We start from the raw sequence: 17114 nt of genomic DNA, 5'->3' as shown, positions 1-17114 counted from the left end.
ACCTCATTTCCAACGGGCAAACTACTAAACATCACCAAACTCCAGTGTAAACCGCAGCCTGAAGTGGAGCTGAGTCAAGCAAGCGAGGGTTAGCCACAACAACACCGGAAATACAGCAATTTTGCTGTCAAAATAAAAGCGTAAATTGGTCACTTTTGAAAAGATAATTATTGTGGTGTACAGAACAACAACACTTAGTGGAACACTTACACTAAAAGTCCTATATTTAAGGCTAAAATAGTCTAATAATAATATGGCAGTAGTTTTCAATCAATCCAGGACCCCAGAGAACTGCTGGTTTTCTATCCTACCAGCTAGTTAATTGCTTTCACCTGGTGTCCCAGGTGTGAATCAGTCCCTGATTAGATGGCTGGCATGAAAACCAGCAGGGTTCTGGGTCCTGAGGACAAGGATTAAAAACACAACAATCATACCAGCAAACTTAGAAGAATGTCTACTATCTAAGGAAGTTAATTGTATCCTATATCAGTGGCACAAATGTTCCTAAAGGCTGCATCCAGATTAATTTAACCCAATTCAGTGGCACAAGTGTTCCTTAAGGCTATATGGAAGCTCCATTAGGCAATACCTGGTGTGTCAGCCAGATACGTCACTACGCTACATTTTTTATATTTACAGTGCTGCACTACGCTGCTAAAACATTTCATTTCATAATGAGCTCACGTCTTATTATTCAACACGGTCAGCAATAAGACTTTTATTTTGAAAGTTATGACCGGATATGCTAGATTTAATTCTGGCTGTCTTGACACCGGTCCGAACATCAACCAGACTCAGTCGCAGTCTCGCGCTGAACTGAGAGTTTGCTCGCATCCACGGCGGGTATGTGAGTGCGTTCGCTGCTGCTGTATCCTGGACCCTCCGCGCCCCGGTCTGCGGCTCGCGCCCCCGTCTCCCCCCGTCCGTTCAGGATGGACCAGAGGAGAGCAGAACCGGACCCGTCTTATCACAACGGCATTAACCAGCTCGCGCTTTACGGGGAATTCACGGCCACCGGCAACCGAAAAGTCCGGTGTGCCGTGAGCTTGACCGAGAGGGACCTCACCGTTCAGAGAATCACGTCCGCACCTGCCGGGCGGAACAAGGTGGTGTTCAACCTGAGGGACTGCGTCGGTTGTCGGGCTTACCGGGGCGATGACAACGCGGACCCGGGAGCGTACTTTGCAGCCTACTTCTATCCGTTCAAGAAGCGGTGGATGAGCTCCGGTGTCTCGCGCCAGAGAGCGGAGCAGTGTTTTCGGGTCGCGACGCTCCTGGACCCGCGCGCCAACCTGGAGGAGGCGGAGAAGTGGGCTCGCGCTGTCCGGGAGCGCTCTGCCCGCCAGCAGCATCTGAGAGACGGTGAGAAGTGGTCGGTTTATCCTTTTAGCAAAAGGAGTTATAGTTTAATTTCTCGCTTTAATTTAAAGTTAACACAATGAGATAATGTATCCCCACTGTCACCTACACACCTAGCTAACACTTTCAGTCATGGGGTTCCTCGGGACAAAATCTTATCCGTGGTCTAATGCGTGATCTTGGTGGTTTATGCTACATTTATGCTGTCAGTAGTTTTAACATAAAAGGGTGAAGTCACGTGTAGGACCTTAGCTTCATTCTGGTTATCAACCTGTCTCATTAGTCATTTTTGGGAAATGACTCCCATGCCTTGGGTGAGGTGAGGCGCTTTAGGTTTTCGAAAAAAGTAGGCTACTTTTACTACTAATTTTCTAATAATTTTCCGAAGGATATAAACAAATATTGCAGCCAAACTATATGTTCCTACAGGAGTAGGCTATTATAGTGATGTCAACAATGCCATAAAGTATGATAAGGTCGCCATAAATTCCAGTAGCCTATCACAGACTATACAGACAAACTATAAGTCCCTATAGGAACGTTAGTGATTTTTCATTGGGATTATTCATCCGTTGTGTTTAAAGGCAGCATTACCTGCAGTTATTTAGTCATTCATGAGGAATCCTTGGCTTTTCTGGAAAAACAAGTTTTTCTCTTATCTGTACCAGTTGGTCCAGTCTGGAAAAGGGTAAAGTGGTCAGAAATGTGGCTAACAGTATTTAATGATTTTAACTTTAATGGGCAACATGATGCTCTTTTGTGTGTTACCTTACAGCTATTTAATTAGCCAATTATCAGCTCCTTGGCTGTATTCTGTAGAACTGGTTCCTTGTCTGCGCTGTCTTTGCCACAGGATATTCCATTACCTTGTAACTACTCTCTAAATGAATAAAACAATAGGACTGGTCTGGCATGGAGTTGCATTACAGTAACTCCAGAATGCAAACAAACCCAATATCAAAGACACCTGAAACGATGAGGCACTATTACTGCTACTGAGTTCATGTAGTGCCAAGAGGTATAATTACTCCAGTGGGAATCACGCTCTATAATTGGAGGCTTCCAAAGATAAGTCATCTCATTATTTGTCCTCAGCAAGCTGTCCTGGCCGCATAAAACTGAAAAATAGAATTTTTGCCTCACATAAACTTTTTTTCCCACACAGCCATCCTATCACTGGCACACTGTGACCCAGATAGCATTTCCCCATTTGCACAAATTTATTTTTAACGAGACAAAATATGCGGCAATTCTATACTGCCTGTCATTGTCAGAGCAGGAAAGAACAGACTGTTAGTAATTCAAGACATTATTGTCCGCTTAGAAAACATATTGTGATTCTTCTGTCCAAAGCTTAACCTGAGCCAGTGACCTAGCAAGTTTTGTACATTGGGACAGAAAACCAGACACAAACATCTCACCTGCTCTGTAGTCATGTAACACTCCTCTGCCTCCACCCTGTTTATTCAGTCTAACACCCTATTCTCAGCTTTCACTTTATTGTAACACCCACCTGTAGCCATTTTGGAGACATCGTTTTGCATCCCTGCTTGTGAGAATTTAATTTAATAACAGGGATGCAAAATGGCACGCATGAAAGCAGTCTCAGGTCATATTCTGAGATATTCTTCTTTTTAAAGGAGAGTGGGCAGTCCACAAGTAATTTCCCATGATTCTTTTTTCATTACTGTGACGATAGTAGGAATAATGAGCAAGATACAGAGTAGGGGAGAAGCAGAAGAGCAGAACAAGAAATTCGGGCAGCTTGCAGTTCTATACTGCCAGAGGCACGTCTAGTTCAAGCCATGGGACTAATGTCTTGGTCAAACGACCCCAGTGGCAAGCAGAATATTAGCAGCAAGTTTAATTCCTTAGCAGCCAAAATTACGGAAGCCAAGAGCAGCCATGGTTGCTCATATTTCTTTTTACTCCCATTTTCTCGAGATCACAACGTAATTATCTTGTTATCTCGAGATAAACTAGTAGTTTTGTGTGTGTTTCACAACTTTTGTCCCATTGCTGATTGCTCATAAGCCTGATAGTGTAGCCAAAATGTAGACAGACTAAAGTGGAATTGACATTTTCAGAAGGAGAGATCATGCAATAGATTTCACTGTAGTCAAGGTGTGACACAGAAATTGCAACCATGATTACGAGAAAACAAATTTGATATCTCTTTTGAAATATCTCTTGAGATAACAAGATAGTTAAGTCATGATCTCGAGATAATGGGAGTAAAACTGAACTAACTGATTGTCTGTATGTCTGTATGCACATTTGTCTGGTTGGTAGTGTTAATTTCAGGTTGCTGGGATCTTAACCACTGAGGTATCTCACCCACTAAATGATTCTGATGTAAACAGCAGTCTGTATTGCTCCTGCTGCCAGAGGCTTTGTGAATCAACGACCGCAGTAAATCATGTTCAGGAGCTGTGTGTCTCTCAGCCATTAGTCTAAAAGAGGTCAGTGCTGTCCCTCTGACCTCTATATCAATATTGGTGGATGTGTCACTTGCTTGACTTCCAATGCACTCACAGAATTATTCAGAATGCATCTACTTCTGCCAGCCTCCTTTACTTCTGACAGCGGTGTGCTCAAGATGTATTGCAAGTGAGAGTCTGGTTCCAAACACTGCTGGAGAGTGAATTGCCTCAAGCTTGGCCAATAAATACCATATATCCTTGTTGTTGTGTTATACCAAAGCCATTTGTTATCTGTGAGGCCAACTGGAGATAACTTTGATCTTTCCATTAATATTCCGTCGGCTTGCATATCTAATGTACACACACGCAAACCGGTCTTAGGTGTATTTGCACACGCTCGGGTTCGCCCAGCATCACCCCTCCGCTCTAATAGATGAGACTCTCTGTCTGGCAAAGAGATGAACTCCATCTTCCTGAGCACGGCATCAATACCGGTTTGCATGATAATGATAATTTTCCAGCCCGCCGAGCATCCATTCCTCCCGAGGTTCCCCCAAAACACCACGTCTCTGCTCTGACAATTACAAACGACGCTTAAGTTGCATTGAAACGTATTAGCTAAATAGTATTGAACCCTGTTTGTCAATAAATGGACTCAATCCCGCCGTAGACGGCGTTAGGCCGTATAGTGAGCTGTTGATCAGGAGATGAGAATTGACTAACAACAGGCTGAGAGGTCACTGTTGATCAAATCAATCACTCTGGGTGGTGATCTGGTGTTGTGCACGTTGCTGCCACTGACCAATCACAAAGCACAACAGCGTACTACCGTCTGGTGGGCCTGTGCTGATGGGAAGATGGGAATTGACCCATAAGAGGCTTTGGGTTTACCTACATCTAATCAACCACAAAACACTCTCACCTGGCAGATACACTTCACTGCCACTGTTGCCCCACCTCCCTCCATCTCTTAATTACAAAGATATTGATGATGTTTATTGATTGTTCATTTCAAGCATACTGTAATGGATGCAGATGAGGAGGATGATGAGGAGATGAAGGTATTATGGAGGTGCTGATTTATGTCAATACTAACTCATCCTGCTGTTTGCACTCTTAAGTCCCTCTGGATAAGAGCATCTGCTAATTGCCTATAATTTAAATGCAGATGTCCAATCATAACCCCGACCCTTCAGCAGGTGAGGGGGGGTCTCTGTAACCATGGCAACCACACTAGCGCTAATGGGGAGCCCTCTGAGGAATGGATTCATTGAAGTTTACTCAGCTACATTAGTCACCTTCCTGTCCTTTGACTAAGCAGTTTAGAGCACAACTGAGCGCAGAGCGGTGCTTCTGCTTTTTGCTGCAGACAGTGTACAGTAGGGTAAGACAGATATCTGGCCTTTTATTAAAAATCAGTTATTGGCCAGTCAGTTTCGTCCACTTCCAATATGATGGATATGATGCTGTTTGTTTGATATTTGTGTTCAGAATCAGGTCCTGTGTGTTAATGTAAAACTTTTTCACTCTGATACAATGGATTAAGTTATTCATCATGCAGAATTCAAATTAAAAAAGAGTATTTTGAACCATACTCTCCAAGTCAAAGACCAAAGATAATATAACCGAGGCATTCACAAATATTACCAGCACAAAATATGCGCTATTGCAGCTATAATCCATAAATAAATATCAGTCGAACCCTAGTCTTCATCAAAGGAATTGAAGGGCAATTGAGATGCAAAACAAAGGTATTTTTATCCCCCAGTGCATGCATTAGTTAATTTTCTCAGTTCAATTTGAATGATACAGAGTTGGTCTGCTCAACAACATCATTACATCACTGCTGTCCTCATATATCACCTTCTACATTCAAAATAAAACCAAGATATATTCCAGGGAGATTGTACAGTAGGGACATGGCGAAGCATAACCTTAGTTTTAAATAGCTTTTAAATCATCGCTGTGATCATGACCTGTCCTGAAGCACCATGACAGCATGATGCTGTTAGTACAGTGTGAAGTCACGGAAATAACAATGATGGAAAGTCAGATGAGATGCACTTTGTTCCACATTCTCAGGGGGCTTGGCTCCTTTTAGCAGCAAAAACCAGGCCTCTTTCAGCCAGTCAATGCTATTACTAATACATTACCTCTGGCTGAGGCAGAGTCCAGGCAGGGACAATGGGTTGTATGCTCTATTACACACACTTTCACAAGTGCAAGAAATAAGAAGAGGTTTATACTGCATCATATAATGCTTTTTTTTTTAAGGATGGAGAGAGCCTCTTTAAGTATTTTAGTATTTTTTCAGAAAGTACAATGTCCTTCCACTGTGCCACCCAACTGCTACAGGATTTTCAAAACAGTGCAGCAGCATTGCAGCTAGTATCACTTCTGCAGTGGCTATCTGTAGTAATGTTAGGGGAGAGATGTGTGATGAGATGGATTCAAATACATAGATCAGTGTTTCTCAACTGGTGGGCAAGTGAGCTCAGCGCGTGCCGTGAGATTCATGCGCTCAAGCGTAAAGCAATTCGATGTCAAACAAATATATAGCAATAACCAAATTAGCATATGCGCAGTGTTGTTGTCTTTCAGAGTTAAATTGCTCTTTGTCCAGAAGCTCTATATAATTTGCTAGGTGTGGAATGTCAGTCAACCGCAACGGCAAACTGCCTCCTAGAGACACAACCATTCCATGTACAGTGATACAATAAGAAATGATCTGTCAAATAGTATTGTTTTCATTTTCAATATTTCATTTCATTTCAAGATGTATCTATTTTGCAGAAATCGTTAGATATGATTCCTACTGTAAATGAATAGGAAGTCAAGCAGGGAATTGGAATAGCCTTATTTCGGTGGTGTATCTTTTTCTTCCTGACTCCAAAATGGTCAATCAGATGAAGATTTCTTATTCACTACTTTATTTTCTTGGAAAGACTACATCCATTTCGCAAGACATTTCAACATCTGGTGTGTCTTCATTGGAAAATCCAGCTTTTGTCACCAAGTTTTGTGTTTCTCCTATTGAAAACAATGAACATCCGGTTTACCATCTGCCCTGCTCCACTTGAATGCAGCATAAGTGTTGGAACAGTGAGCTGACGTTTTTCGTTTTTGCTGTTGAGTCATCTACAGTGTAATGTGAATTTCACATTCACTATTGTTGAATGTGAGATAAAAGAAGACAATTTTGTTCAAAGACGTTTCACAATGGGTCTTTATTCATACTACACTATCACATATACCCGCATGTGTGTGGGTGTTTTTAGAGAGTTCAGTAGAGTTACAGTATGTCTGTGCTGGGTGTGAGAAGCTGATGAATCATGAGAGTGTGATTCTTGAACAAGACAAGAATGATGAAACTTCCTGATTTCTAACACTGGAAAAAGTATTTCATTCATAGTTCATTCAAGTGTGTCACTCTTGCTACCAAAGGCAAAATGAGATAGAGAAAGAGATATGATCATCAACTTACCATATATGTATATCAGCACAGTCCCATATGCATTTTCTCTGAAATACCAGAGGTTTGTGAGGTTTTTGGGCTTCTGTGTGTGTGTGTGTGTGTGTGTGTGTGTGTGTGTGTGTCTTTGTGTGGCTAGCAGTGAGACAGCAGTGGTAGCAGCAGTGCTTTCCCTGAGGACTCTTTCTTGTCGGACGTTCGCTACAATAGAGCTTGACGTGCTGTCAAGACCTCTGACTCAGCCACTCGCTCCTTCTCTCTCTCTCTCTCTCTCTCTCTCTCTCTCTCTCTCTCTCTCTCTCTCTCTCTCTCTCTCTCTCTCTCTCTCTCTCTCTCTCTCTCTCTCTGTCCCTCCTGGGAGCTTTCCTGGGCTCTGGGGGATCGCAGCAGCTCTGTGTCAGTGCTGACAACGTCTTGCCCTTTCTCTCAGCGTGTTAAGAGACGCGGTGCAAATCCAAATGATGGGGGAAGCCTGTGAAATTTTGCAAATCGCAGTCCAACTTCAGCTTGTTAGAATAAAATAACCTGGAATATGTTGGGCATAAAATGCATCAACTTTGTCCAATTTGTTGTAACAAAAGGTGTACGTTTTGGAAAAAGGCTATCTCTTCATGTGGCTATATCTAGTGACATGAAAAAGGACTTAAACTTTGAAGGAAATACATCAGTTACAAAGGCAGCTACACAAATAAGTCATATTACTGTAAATTGAGCCACTGTATAAATTGTGCCAGTGTATATCAGTATGTGTCAGCTTTAAAAGAGGTCTGACAATCTTCTTTTGTGTTCGCGTTTTCAAAGAAACTTGAGGCAACTAACAGAGTCCCAAAAACGCCAAATAGCCCAGATTGCAGGTGCATTGGTCATAAAAACGATTTAATTATTTAAAATAGCAAGGGAAACAGTCTCAAAAAACATTGCAACATTATTTTGTCCCCGTATATCGCTATAGGCATAAGAAAGCACACTGCACAGCAAGCAGTGCTCACCCAGTTTGCTATTCTCAGAAATGGTCGCTCACTGATACGCCGACAACAACAACCACTAATTGACTATTCAGCCTACAGAGCAGCTGGTTCCCCTCAGAGAAAGTCGCAGTCTTCGCCTGGTAAAAGAACATGTGGTTGTGTTTTTTTTATGGTGGGAAGTCCATTTCCTCCACACGCTGGCAGACGGCGCTTTTGTTTTTAATGGATTGAGCCTCTTCTGCAGTGTGTAGTAATCTGATGTTTTGCAGATGTAAGCTAAAGGTTTTTAATTAAAACTGACTAATAGAAATAAAGGATGAAGTAGAAGAGAAGCCCTGTTAGGTGCAGGACACACACTGTAGAAACACACACACAGGGCCAACTGGGCTGTCATGTCGCTAATTTGGAGTTTAAGCTCAAGTTCCCATTGAAAGCAAATGCGCCCTAAACATTAAATTAGTGGCAATGTAATTGGCCGACTGTGTAGAAAGTTTTTGCTTTGGAGTTCATTCGGCAATCTAACCTCCCCTCCCTAATCTGACCCTGCAGCCTAAAATACCCATATGGGACACACATCATTCCACAGGGAGACAGGCGGTGGTTACACACTCTCCGCTCCCGCCTCTCTCAGCTTTTCTGTTTTCTCTCAGTCTCACACCCCAAAGCATCTCTTTAAAAAAAAACACTAGGGATACTGTATAGAGTGAGAGACAGTGCAATAGGATGATTTCAGTAAAACCCCTCATTCACTTGTCATTTTACTTCTCTCTCACGTTTTATTTCTTTCTCAATATAGATCTGCAGAAAGCTAACCGCTGTCACCTCCTTCGCCTCCTCTTCCTCCTCCTCCTCCTCCTCCTCCTCCTTCCACACCCTTTGTGGTCTGGCTCAGCCAAGATCTGCTTACATGCTTGAACGGATTCCACTCTCTGTTGTGCAGACAACATTATGGACAACAGTTATCACCTTAGGACTGCAGCAAGCCACACAGAGGAATTAACTTAAGTCAGGGATGTAGTGGAGGGTAAACGCACCTAAACTCAGTTCACCCATCTTTTTTATTTGCGGAATAGTGTTTACCTACCTTTTTAGGCTGATAGAAATCATTATGACATAAATACACTGTATAGATCATATGAATATAGGAAAAGAAAATCATTTCTGAAGAATAATAGACTTTTGTTTATACTGACTGTGTTCACTGACTGGAGGTCATGGTTTACCCACCTCTTTATTATCCACTACATCAGTAAATATAGTACAGTATATAGGCTGTAACATCTGACTTGGATTAGCATTTTTATTCAAAGCATGTTATTATGAATGATGACGTTTTAGCACAGGTCGCCCACGTAGGAATTGAACCGCTAAACACGTTGGATAGCCTACACCCTGCCCATTGTGCTGTATCTCTGATGAGGTTAAACTTGGTATGCTGTTAACTACAGTATGCTGCTGAAGCCTGGAAGGTTTAGAGGCTAAACACTGCACTACTATCAGATGAAGATCGCATATCTCCAAATAGGACAAGTTTTTCAGGAATTGAGCAAAACCGACTGGATTTTCCCGTTTGACACCAATGCATTTTTGAAAGGATGCTTTTTGAAAGGGACCTAAACTCTAAGGAACCTAATCAGCACATGAATGACCTCATGACCTTTCACTTCCAGTAAAGTGACCCAAGACAGCAGTGATTTGTAACACCCGCTAGGTCTGTGACAAAGTTTATGTCAGATGTAGATAAACTAACTGGCCTGGGACAAAGCTAGCATTAAGCAGATTGTGATTGGACATATCTGCCATATTACAGGGGGAGTATGAACACCAGGCCAAATACATGTTAATCCATTAATCCCTTTAATGTGGAAACTGGATTCCTTCCTAATGGGGGTTTGTCAATGTTTAGACCCGCCACCGCCACTGAGCAACAGGCATGGAAACATTAATGCTTGAATTATTCATGTGCTAACTATGATAACCACGCTAACTACAGGCATTACCAGAACACTGTGAATATCACAGTGCCAAAGCACATTGAACACTCCTTTAACCAGTTTTGTGTCTTGGAATTAGTCACACAAAGAGGCCATCTGATAAAGCTGATACTGTATGATACTGTAAATGAAAGAAAGTATGTATATCATTGACACCTCGATGGTGTTATGACGGGCATGACTGATAACCACCATTCAAAGGTCCGCGTTTAAGCAGATATGGTTTCCAGTGGCCCAACCAGGAGGTAACTCTAGTGATACCCAGACAGAACATAAACATGATTTATCTATGAGTCATGGACCGTGCCCTGCATGGAACCATAAAGACTAGTTGACAATGGGGTTGAAATACTGTATATGAAACAATGGCTGAGGGTGTGAGTAAAAAGTGGTACATAAGATGTATTGCCTATTAAAATTCATTGTAGATAAGTGCATTTTCTGTTCTACAATGTTGGAATACATTACACTTGTACTTCACTCTCAAGCCTTTCCTGTTCAGTGACCAACTAGTTTGTACAGTAACACTATCTAGGGGTGGGGGTCCAAAACTGAATCTCATCCCGACGTAAAACACACTCCCAAACACACACACACCCCAGTCCCTCCTCTTCTCCCTTTAATCCCTAGGGAGACCAGTTTCAGAAATTATGCCGGCTGAGTGGCGTATTGGGCTCAGCCAAGCATGACAAAAGCCCGCCACTTTTTCCCAGCCTCCGTAAAGATTGTTATTTCAGTCTTAATCGCAGACAATAAATGTTGCGTCATGCTTGGCTGCTGTCGGGGTGGGGGGGGGGCTTTGAAGGAAGTGGAGTGAGACACCAGCATGGGTGACTGATGCATCCGTAGGTCAAGTATGAGTCGTCAAAAAGCTGCGGTGACACAGAGGCGATAGAAAGATGGATAATTCTTTTCATTTCAGTCCTGTGGTTGCAATATGTTGCAGCAGCCGCCCCAGTCCCATTTGATATGAAACGCCTGGATGAATAGACATCTTGAATGGACGAATCTTAATTTGTAAGATTGCCCTGTTCTGTGGTGCTGAGATTGGCACGACCCTCTCTCTGCATTCAAGGAAAAGTGGGAGATAGAAAGCCAGAGTTTTGCAGATAAACAAACCGCCAGCCATGTGCCGGGCTAATGGAAGCTGACACACTGCTGAATGTAGAGGAGAGTTTTGTCACACAATACTAACCAAGTCAGCTATTCTCAGACACCAGATTGCTATTAAAATGTATTTTTTCCGGCTCTTGGGTTTTTTCCCCTTTCATTTAAACTGTCATTTCCTTCGGCGAATACCTCAGTAGTGATTACTCCATTAAGATCCGGGACAATTCCCATGCTCTTGGCTTGAAGAGCACCGATGAGACGCCTGTAATCACAGATCAAGTGAGTGCACTTGAAACGCGGAGAAGAGCTTCGTTGCTGTAGGTTTGTTGTTGTCTTTCGTCTTTCATCTCAACCGCTCTGTGGCAACTGCGATGACGCAATTAGTTGCCAACTGAAGTACAGTAGTGTCCTCCGCTTCCCCCAATCACGCACGTCAATAATTGACCTTCTTTTCCACAATCTTATTTGTGTACATAATTATGTCAACTCTATTATCATTGTGTCCGATAGAAATTTGTTTCATAATGTGCACTATCTGCATTAGCTTTCCCGGCCAAAGGCAAATCACCTAACAAACTGATAACAGGACAAACTGGACTGGGGCTGCCTGTGTTGTCGCAACCACAAGATTGGAGGGAAAGATTGTCCATGGCCTTATATGGTCAGTAGCAGCACCCTATATCACCAGTGGACAATCAGGGTGGAGCTTCACCCATCCCTCTACAAATAAACCAGACACATTATCATTACCCATCAGCCCTCATTCTGAGAACAACAACCTCCCTGGGCTTAAAAGATCCATAGCAGCGTCCAGCATGGTGGATGATGTCTATTTATACACAGGATAGGGTTTTAAAATTGATTTTTCTGTTTCTGTGTTTCTATTTACATGCACTTTATTAGATTTGTGTCATACTTTGGCTCCGTGCCATGACTCCACGGCAGCCTCGCTAATGATAGGGGGGGAAACCCCAAAGTGTGGACAGACAGGCAAGTAGATAGCGTCCTGTGGAATGTTTTGAGAAGGGGAGGGGCAGCGCAGAGGAAGTGGCATGGGATTGGAATTAGACAACAAGGTCTGCGTGGGTGTCGGGGCGCACAGACAGCAAGGTCAGGGCCTTCAGTGCCAGCTGTCATGCCAACTGATTCATGAGGGCACTTCTGTGGCTTTCCCAGCTCCCTCAGGAGGCCAGTGGTTATGTTTTTGGGACGAGTCCATGGCAAACTTAGGGATGAAGGATAAATCTGTCTAAATGATGAATTATATGACTGATTAATCAATTGAGTTTCAATTTTTTCAATTATGGCAAAAATGAGAATCCCAGCGATTTTGCTAAATATTCTGATCATGATTATTAATCAAAAAATGTTGTCTCAGCTTTAGGAAACAGAATTATTTTATTGCAATTCTGCACCATAACACCATATTTTCCCCTTTTCACTGTTTTTTCAATGCAGTATTTCTCAAAGTAGCAGCAGCTAGAAAGTCAGGATTTTCAGGGGAATTTAAAATATAACAAAACTTTTCAATATCGCATGATTATTCATCGAAGAAACAGAAAATCGTGACACATGATTATCTGATCAGGATTATCTGTGATTAATTGTACAGCCCGAAAAAAAACATTCAAGGTACAAGGTTTTCAATGTGATATCAGTCCCGTTACAGGCAGGGTTATCAGAGGACAGATAACTGCAAACACTTAAAGGAAAACATGTTGACTCTTTAATGCCTGGAAGACACACAGCACTTTACCTCAGACACACCCGGCATGCCGTAGGTGTCGAGGTATGCTGACCAAACTCCAGTGACAGAGGTCAACAGAAATGGGGCTAAGGCGTGTGTGTGTGTGTGTGTTTCCTGACCTGCTTCACTGCAATCCAGTGGTATCACAGTAGCTCCGGTGGGTGTGCAGCTTCCTTTCAAAACAAAACCTGCCAATTAGGTTTTGATCTAGTTAGATGAGCTCATCCCTGGAGCATCCGCACTTCAGTTGTTCTGCCTACAGTTACTCATTTATCAGCTGTCAGACTTGTTTGGATGTCTCGCCTCCCTCCGCACTGAAAATGTTTTGATCTTTTAAAAAATTCAACACACAAAACGAGATCACTCTCCAAGAGGAATATCACTCCAGGGTTTTTGCAGATCGGGCTGTTCTCGGGAAATAGCGCTTTTCAAGTGGATCTTGGCGAGGCGAGACATAGGAAACGGTCTTAATGGAGCTTGCCGGTTCAACTGCAGAGCGCATGTTGTGTATCTACCTGGAAAATTATTCTGTGACTGCAGCAAATCAAATCTGGCTGATGTGCCTCTGTCACACTTCTCTCTCTCTCCGCTCAATTTTCTCTTTTTCCTGTCTGAGCTGTCGGAAGAACATACAACGTTGAAGGGGAGGGGGTGTGTGAAAATGGTAATGGCCATTTGCTCAAATTCAATAAGACAGGTGGTGGAGAGGTAAAGCATTTCACTCAGACCAAGGGGATCCATGGTTTAAAGTTGAAGTTAGTACTTTTTTATTCACTTCTCTCATGTTTCTATCTATTTTCTACCTAGCTTGCCTCCTCTGGTCTCAGTTTGAAAAGAGCATTCTCCCCTTTGCCAGCATAACCCAATATTTTGGCGAAGCAGTGTTTCATACTTCCAGTGCTTAATTAATCCTTCTCCGACGCTATGGGACAGAAGTCCAAAAACAGCTGCTTCCAGTTCCTTCCTTCTTTAGCCCCATGCTGCGCCTTAATCTTCAGAGTGTTCTAAAAAGATCTGGGATCTGTGTTTGTACGATCTGTGTAACCATCAAAAATCTGTTTGATCCCCAAGATATTTTGAACACTCATTTGCATCAGTTTAAAAATTTACTAAAGATGCTGCTTGTCCATGTTTTCATGGGTGCAAGATACATGGGATTAGTTTAGTGGGAGAAAGGGGGTCGTTAGAGTGTGTATAGCTCACCAATAGCCTTTATTTTTTTACTTGACATCCACTAATATCCCGTCAATTCTGCGAGTCGTTTACAATGCACAGTTATAGTTTTTTTCGGATTTGCAAAATGCGCGCCACAGACATTAGATTAGATTAGATGAAACTTTAATGATCCTCAGTGGGGAAACTGGGTCGTTGCAGTCGCAGAGAATATTATATAGGTAAGAATAAGAAGATAATGCAAAGTAATAACAACTGAACATACTGAAAAATGCATAAAATAAATGTGTAGATTGACAGATTTACAGGTCGAAATGGATGTGCAAGTGTGCATCACTAGCTATTCACATGATCAGCTGCACAAACATACAGTAATGTGTCCAGGCATGCAAATATGCATTTTAAGCGATTGAGACTATCAGATTTAGAATATATGAACATATATGAACAGAACATGCAGGTATGTGCATATCGTCTCCACTGAACTTCCCTCTTCTCCCTTAGATGTTTCAGCCTTGCAGCAGTTCTTTCCTTTTTCTACGGGTCATTCAATATTTCAGCACCAACAAAACCTCACACCCTTCCATCTCCTCCATTGCAGGAGTTTCACCTGTTAGGAGGAAGTCTGTTAGGAGAGATAAGGGTCCAATTCTGTGTTCATCACCAAATATCCCAATACACCAACTCCCCCATAACCCCTCCTCCTCCTCTTCTCCTCTGTAGAGGTGTTGAATGCACTGGCTTTGTCCATAACTGCTTGTGCTTACTGCCCAACTGACACTGACTGACTGTCTATTGCAAAAGGCTGTTGGCTACAATGAGGTGCACTGGACACGTGCCATTCTCTTTTTTCATTAGCGCCCTTAATCTCTTCTCCCTTCTTGACTTTCTTCTCTTATGGAGACGTGTTGACTGCAAGAAATATCCATCTTAACAAGTCTTTTAATCTAGTATTGAGTTGTAATATCTATTTTTTCTTGTAACAAATGAAAAAGTCTGCCAATGGGGTGAAATAATTTTCACTTTTTTAGTTTCCAATGCAAATCAACATGTTTCAAGACTTTCAAGACTAAGATTTTAAGGTCGAATGTGAGACTAAGTGACTTGTTTTGCAGTGTTGTTCAGCGAGGTCGACGGGCCATTTGCCATTCTCTCTTTTCATAGCTATCATTCATCATTTCCCCCCCCCCCCCTCTCTCTCTCTCTCTCTCTCCTCCATAGGGGTGCTGTTCAGCGAGGTGCGGCGGCCCTGCCGGGTGATGCTGCTGGTGAACCCACAGAGCGGGAAAGGACAGGCGCTCGCCCTCTACAACAACCACATCCAACGCATGCTCAACGAGGCCGGGGTCCCGCACACACTGGTTATCACTGGTGAGTAGCATGCAGAAGTGCACACACACACACACACACACCACACAGAGATTATCTAGCATATGTGAATGCACACACATACACATTACCATACACCCGTATTGGTGAGTTGCACGCACGGTCCGACATTAACACCCACCAAGTGACAAGTACCAGTAAAATCTGTCTGAAAGAACATTTGAAAGCTTCGGTTATATACACACTTTGGTTTTTGCCTGTTATCAAACTTTGTCCTTGCTGACCACTGTACACTCTCTCAGCCAATCAAAGCAAATCAAACTCCTGATTGGCTGCTCTCTGCTCTACACAAAGTGGTTACTAACCGTCTGTTTCTCTGGACAGTTAGCTAGTCTTTCATTAGTTGAAACTTAACATTATTCCCATTTGGCGACACATAGCAGGTGTAAGGCCTACTCAAACGCATCAATTACGGGCGCGTCTGATGCACATAAGTACACATGCATGACATGTGCAGGATAGCCTAGTGGTTTGTATATTTAACCCCTACCTTCTCCAGAAGGTGAAAACAAACGTTCCCCTTAGGGCGATGAATAAAGTATATCAAATCAGATGTGTTTATAGGCGTTTGCTCACGCACGCAAGTCAAACAAACCCAAGGCGGACAAATTGTACGATCATGCATGCGCTCATGTAACTCTAATCGCATTGATGTCACAATCATTCATCTTGTTTAAATTGCACACAGACACACATACAGTAAACACACTTTCCACTGTGTTTTTGTAAGCTGTGACAGTCAGTCACGGTGTCGCAAATCAATTACTCGTAAAATATATTGCAGGTCAGTGGATGATCATACAACCAATCAAGCAATCACACACACACACACAGGCATGCACGAACACACACACACACACACACACATATTCCATTAGTACATTATCCTCATATGTCCTCTCATTCCAGGTGGTAAATATGACCTCAACTCTCTCTCTCCTCCATCTTTTCCTGCCATCTCTCTCTCTCTCTCTCTCTCTCTCTCTCTCTCTCTCTCTCTCTCTCTCTCTCTCTCTCTCTCTCTCTCTCTCTCTCTCTCTCTCTCTCTCTCTCTCTCTCTCATGTCCCCCCACCTCTAATTTAAATCCTCTTCATGTTTTCGCTGCTGTCACCGTCATTATGCTGATCAAGTGCCGCTGACCCATATGCATGCAGAGCTGTTATATAATGCATATGTGCACAGAGAAACACACACTCAGCACTCAGACACACTTGTGGATATGGACACACACATGATTGCATGTGCAAACATAAACAAACACGCACACACACATACAGTACATACACACACATACGCAAATCCCCCTTTCCCATGATTTGATTTGATGTAATCTTGCGGGGCCGCATATTGATGTAGTCATCATCATAATCTGGACTGGGTGGTAATGATTATATGGTGGAGTATTAGAGACGCTAAATCATCCTGTATCACGAGGGAGAGATAACTCATCAGCAGATGTGCTGTAGATGCTCGCAGTC

General features: G+C 42.7%; 1 protein-coding gene across 1 annotated transcript in view; it reads left to right on the top strand.

Moving 5' to 3' along the window:
* The first annotated feature begins 932 nt into the window (after positions 1-932).
* LOC139921384 (sphingosine kinase 1-like) overlaps positions 933-17114 on the top strand; it is a 33992-nt gene continuing 17810 nt past the window's right edge. Inside the window, exons 1-2 of the mRNA XM_071911602.2 lie at positions 933-1362; positions 15468-15617. Coding sequence (XP_071767703.2) covers positions 933-1362; positions 15468-15617 — 580 coding nt within the window. The remainder of the gene's footprint in view (positions 1363-15467; positions 15618-17114) is intronic.

The sequence above is a fragment of the Centroberyx gerrardi genome, chromosome 3 (assembly GCF_048128805.1).
Source record: "Centroberyx gerrardi isolate f3 chromosome 3, fCenGer3.hap1.cur.20231027, whole genome shotgun sequence".
NCBI lineage: Eukaryota > Metazoa > Chordata > Actinopteri > Beryciformes > Berycidae > Centroberyx > Centroberyx gerrardi.
This window is presented reverse-complemented; position numbering and strand designations above follow the sequence as displayed.